General features: G+C 42.0%; 1 protein-coding gene across 1 annotated transcript in view; it reads right to left on the bottom strand.

The window, feature by feature from the left end:
- Positions 1-2,018: 2,018 nt before the first annotated feature.
- The window catches only part of LOC109387542 (interphotoreceptor matrix proteoglycan 1-like), a 29,801-nt gene continuing 28,016 nt past the window's right edge, over positions 2,019-3,803 (bottom strand). Inside the window, exon 4 of the mRNA XM_019651529.1 lies at positions 2,019-2,473. Within this exon, the coding sequence (XP_019507074.1) occupies positions 2,470-2,473 (4 nt within the window). The 3' untranslated portion in view covers positions 2,019-2,469. The remainder of the gene's footprint in view (positions 2,474-3,803) is intronic.

Genomic DNA, 3,803 nt, shown 5'->3' with positions numbered 1-3,803 from the left:
ACTTCTCGTATGTGAGCCACAACTCATTTTGCCTGGATTGGAGAAAAACTAAATCTTGTCTGCCTTTTCCCCAGGTCTTAACATTGCAATCTGTGAGATGAGACAGGATGTAAAAACGAGACCCAAAGAAGAGCCCTTTGCCCTAAGACTTCGAATACAGCTGCCTCCGTAGGCTACTTCATAGCCCTCGCCTGGAACCTACCATGATCCAGGTGGGTCTTCTGAGACTGCAGAGAGACACGGGCTGTCTTACCTCAGCAGCGCCTCTCTGGCTGGTTGGAAAAGATGAGTCTAAAAGTGGGTGATCCAAAGACTGAGAGGCAGTTGCTTCAAAAGGGACCTTCCCCTTCCCCACAGGAATGGAGTGTTTACCTATTTCTCTTTCCCCACCAAAAACTACCTTCTCTGCAGTAGTTAGAACACAAATGTAGAGGGTGGACGGCACATTCTGGGCGGTGGTAGTAATAGATTTTCATTTTCTCACTTGATGAGATACTTTTCATGTGCTTTTGGTCAGCCTATCATGCTTCTAACAAGCATGTTTTCCTCTGGGAAGTCCCAGGGACATGGAGGTGAGTAGGTACATCTCTTGCTTTGTGGCACTTGATCTCCAAATCACTATGTAAAGTCAAATATCACCACACCTCACTTTTGGGGAGGATTGGGATGGGAATAGGGATGAAATTTATGCATTTGTGAGGCCCACATGAGTGAGTTTTCAAGGGTTTGTGACCAAAGGGCAATGTCACTTCCCCAAAGATTGTCTCTGTTGGAAACATTTTGTTTTTATTTTTGAAGTTTACTGCTAAAATGTTACCATCAGTGTTTAATATTTTGCTATCTTGTGGCAGCATTAACATCACTCATCATAGAGCCAGCCGAGTGGCGCATTGGTTAAGAGTTGGCTTGGGACGCCAGCTCTGAGCAGCAGGGCCCCAGTTCAGATCCCACATGAGGGCCAGTGACGTGCCCTCTACAGCTAAGATGTTGAACAACAGCTTGACCTGGAGCTGGGCTGCCATGAGTCACCAGTGATGGTGTAGGCTGCAGTGAAGCTGCAGTTGGCTGCCATAAGCTACTGTGAGTGGCTGGCAGCCAGTGTGAGCTGCCAAGAGCTGCCGTGAGCGGCTGTCCAGTGGCTGGTGACTGATCTGTCTCACCCGAGAAGAGCGTAATGATAATACCAACATGGGCCAGTGAAGCAATGTCCTCCACAACTAGACTGAAGAACGAAAAGACAGCAACTTGTCTGTTCCACTTCCCCAATGCTGTTCACCTCTCCCAATTTCCCAATAAAATTTAAAAAAAATCACTCATCATAATCCATAAAGCAAATCCAGGGAATATCTACTAAAACGCAGACCCACGTTACTATAAATTGATGAATATATGGTGCTTTTATTTAAATTAAGATTTTGCAGCAAATACATGTGTGGAACATGAGAGATACAGAGGAATTCATTTCTCATTAAACAGGACATTAAAAACTGGCTGCATTGGATGACCTTGATGCCAATCTACTTATGTACACACCAGAGTCAGTGTAAAGAAGTATTCAGTGGAGTTACGAGATTATAGGAATGCATAGTAATCTGTGGTGGAAACAGGAATTGGTTATGTTGCAAAGTACAACATCACACGTTTTATCCAAGTATAGTGTCTTCCTTTAAAATAGCTTTATGCAGTAACAAGAAAAGTAATATTTTCTATGGTATGTATATCTGAACAGTTCTGTCTTTTAAAGGAACAAATCAGGAATTACTGGCAACAAAACAATCTACTGTGTAAGCAGTAATTTCTTATAAAACTAACGTGCCTAAAAACTGAAGGTGTGTGTGAGTCTGAGTGTGTGTGTGTGCGCATGCTCACACAAGCTACAGACATCGAAGTATGTGCATATAGCCCCTCACCAGTGTTTACATACTATATACACCCATGCATTTAGAGACCTGCATCTCCTGGCATAAGTAGTCAACTTTGATGTATGAAGAGCTTTGCTTCCCAGTAGTGTTCACCACGCCATCCCCCACCCAACAAACAGTAAATTGCTCTTGTAAGTTATCCATGAGAAGCTGGAAGCAAATCTGCTTTACTATTATCTTGACTATTACCCAGGAATAGCCAAACTGTTTCACTGATTGTGTTTGGGGTTTTGAAAAATAAGCATCTTTTTCCTTAAAATATACCAGTCATTAAGTACACGATTCTTCTCTATTTGAAACATGGTGTGTGCTGGTTCTCAGTGTTGACTGTATGCCTGGCTCCTGATGACCAGTAAATATGCCTGCCTGTGTTTTCAGAATTTTGACAGAGTGGATACAATTTTCCTTGAGAAAGCAAACCATCTCTCTTGAGATAGATTAAATGATAATCTGTACATTTTTCGTTTTTAATTTCCTTCCCAGTCTTGATGGTTAAATTCTTCATATCCTACAGTCAGTAATTCAGAATCTGCCTCCCCCTCCCCAGTTATCTGGAAGAGAAATAGATTTAAGAACTTAAGAAATGCCATCCAAGGTCAAATCATTGGTTCATTCCAAAAATAACCTGGTGGATGAAAAAATATGCTTGCTACTTATGATATATTTTTTGAAAGATTGAAGATGCCCCCCAAAATATTCCTAATCTTTTAACCTAATAGAAATGCATTCTATCTCTTCTTTTCTTTTTAAAGATTTTTATTAAAATATAGCTAACATACAATATGTTAGTTTCAGGTATACACCGTAGTTATTCAACATTTATTCAGTTATTCAACATAACTGAAGAAATGATCACTGTAAGTCCAGCAACCATCTGACACTGTACTATGCTATCACAAGATGGTGCCCACCTGCTGGCTGCACAAAAGGAGGCTCCCTCAGGGAAAATGACAACTGTTTCTCTAGTCCTTGCCCAAAAGCCACAAAATTCAGTCTCCTCATATGTCTCTGATGCCCCCTGAGTCATTGTCCGTCCGCCGGAGCCCAGGGTGAGTGGCTGCAAGTGAGGCTCTGTATGGACCCTTTAAGAGGGTGTCTAGGCTTCCCACACCTTTCCATCCCACTGTTTTTCACAGCCAAATGTTGTGGGGGCTCCTCTTCCTGGGACCAGTACTCCAGGCTGGGGAGCCTGACGTAGGGCTGGGGTCCTTTGCTTCTCCCAGGGAAACCTTCATGGCTGAGATATCCCTCCCGATTCTCAACTGCCACATGGAGGTTTCGGGCTGCCTGTTTCATGTCTCTGCCCATCCTACCAGTCTCAATGTGGCTTCTTTAGATCCTTAGTTATAAAATTAAAACGACTTTTCAGCTAGAGTTCAGAGGTTTCTCCAGGTTGATTGTTCGATAATTTAGTGGTAATTTTAATGTGGTCATGGGAGGATGTGAGCAGAGTGTTTTCCTACCATACCATCTTGGATTTCTTCTTCCATCTCTTCTTAAACCTACTTATTGGGTTGTTGGAAAAGTAATGTAATGTAAAACAAAAAATATGTCATGACTTTTCCGACAACCCAATATATTCTCAGGCTGAACGACCTCTTGAAGCAGGGAAGGCAAATAGTTGGTAAATTAAAGTCACCATATTCGCTTCCAACCATAGCAGGCATTATTATTTCACGCTTCTTCATTTGAACTGTGGTCCTTAATTCTACCAGACACTTCAGGATTTATTTGTTGTTTGCCTCATCCTGGGCATTTTCTTAATATCAGATAGTGTGTGCCATTGTCATTTTATGGCTCGAGTCTGAACTTTTTCTGTCTTTCCAATGATCTTTGCTTCAGATGTCAAAATGGCTTACATTATTCCCAGGTTGCACCTGG

This window comes from Hipposideros armiger, unplaced genomic scaffold (assembly GCF_001890085.2).
Source record: "Hipposideros armiger isolate ML-2016 unplaced genomic scaffold, ASM189008v1 scaffold_162, whole genome shotgun sequence".
Taxonomy (NCBI): Eukaryota; Metazoa; Chordata; class Mammalia; order Chiroptera; family Hipposideridae; genus Hipposideros; species Hipposideros armiger.
This window is presented reverse-complemented; position numbering and strand designations above follow the sequence as displayed.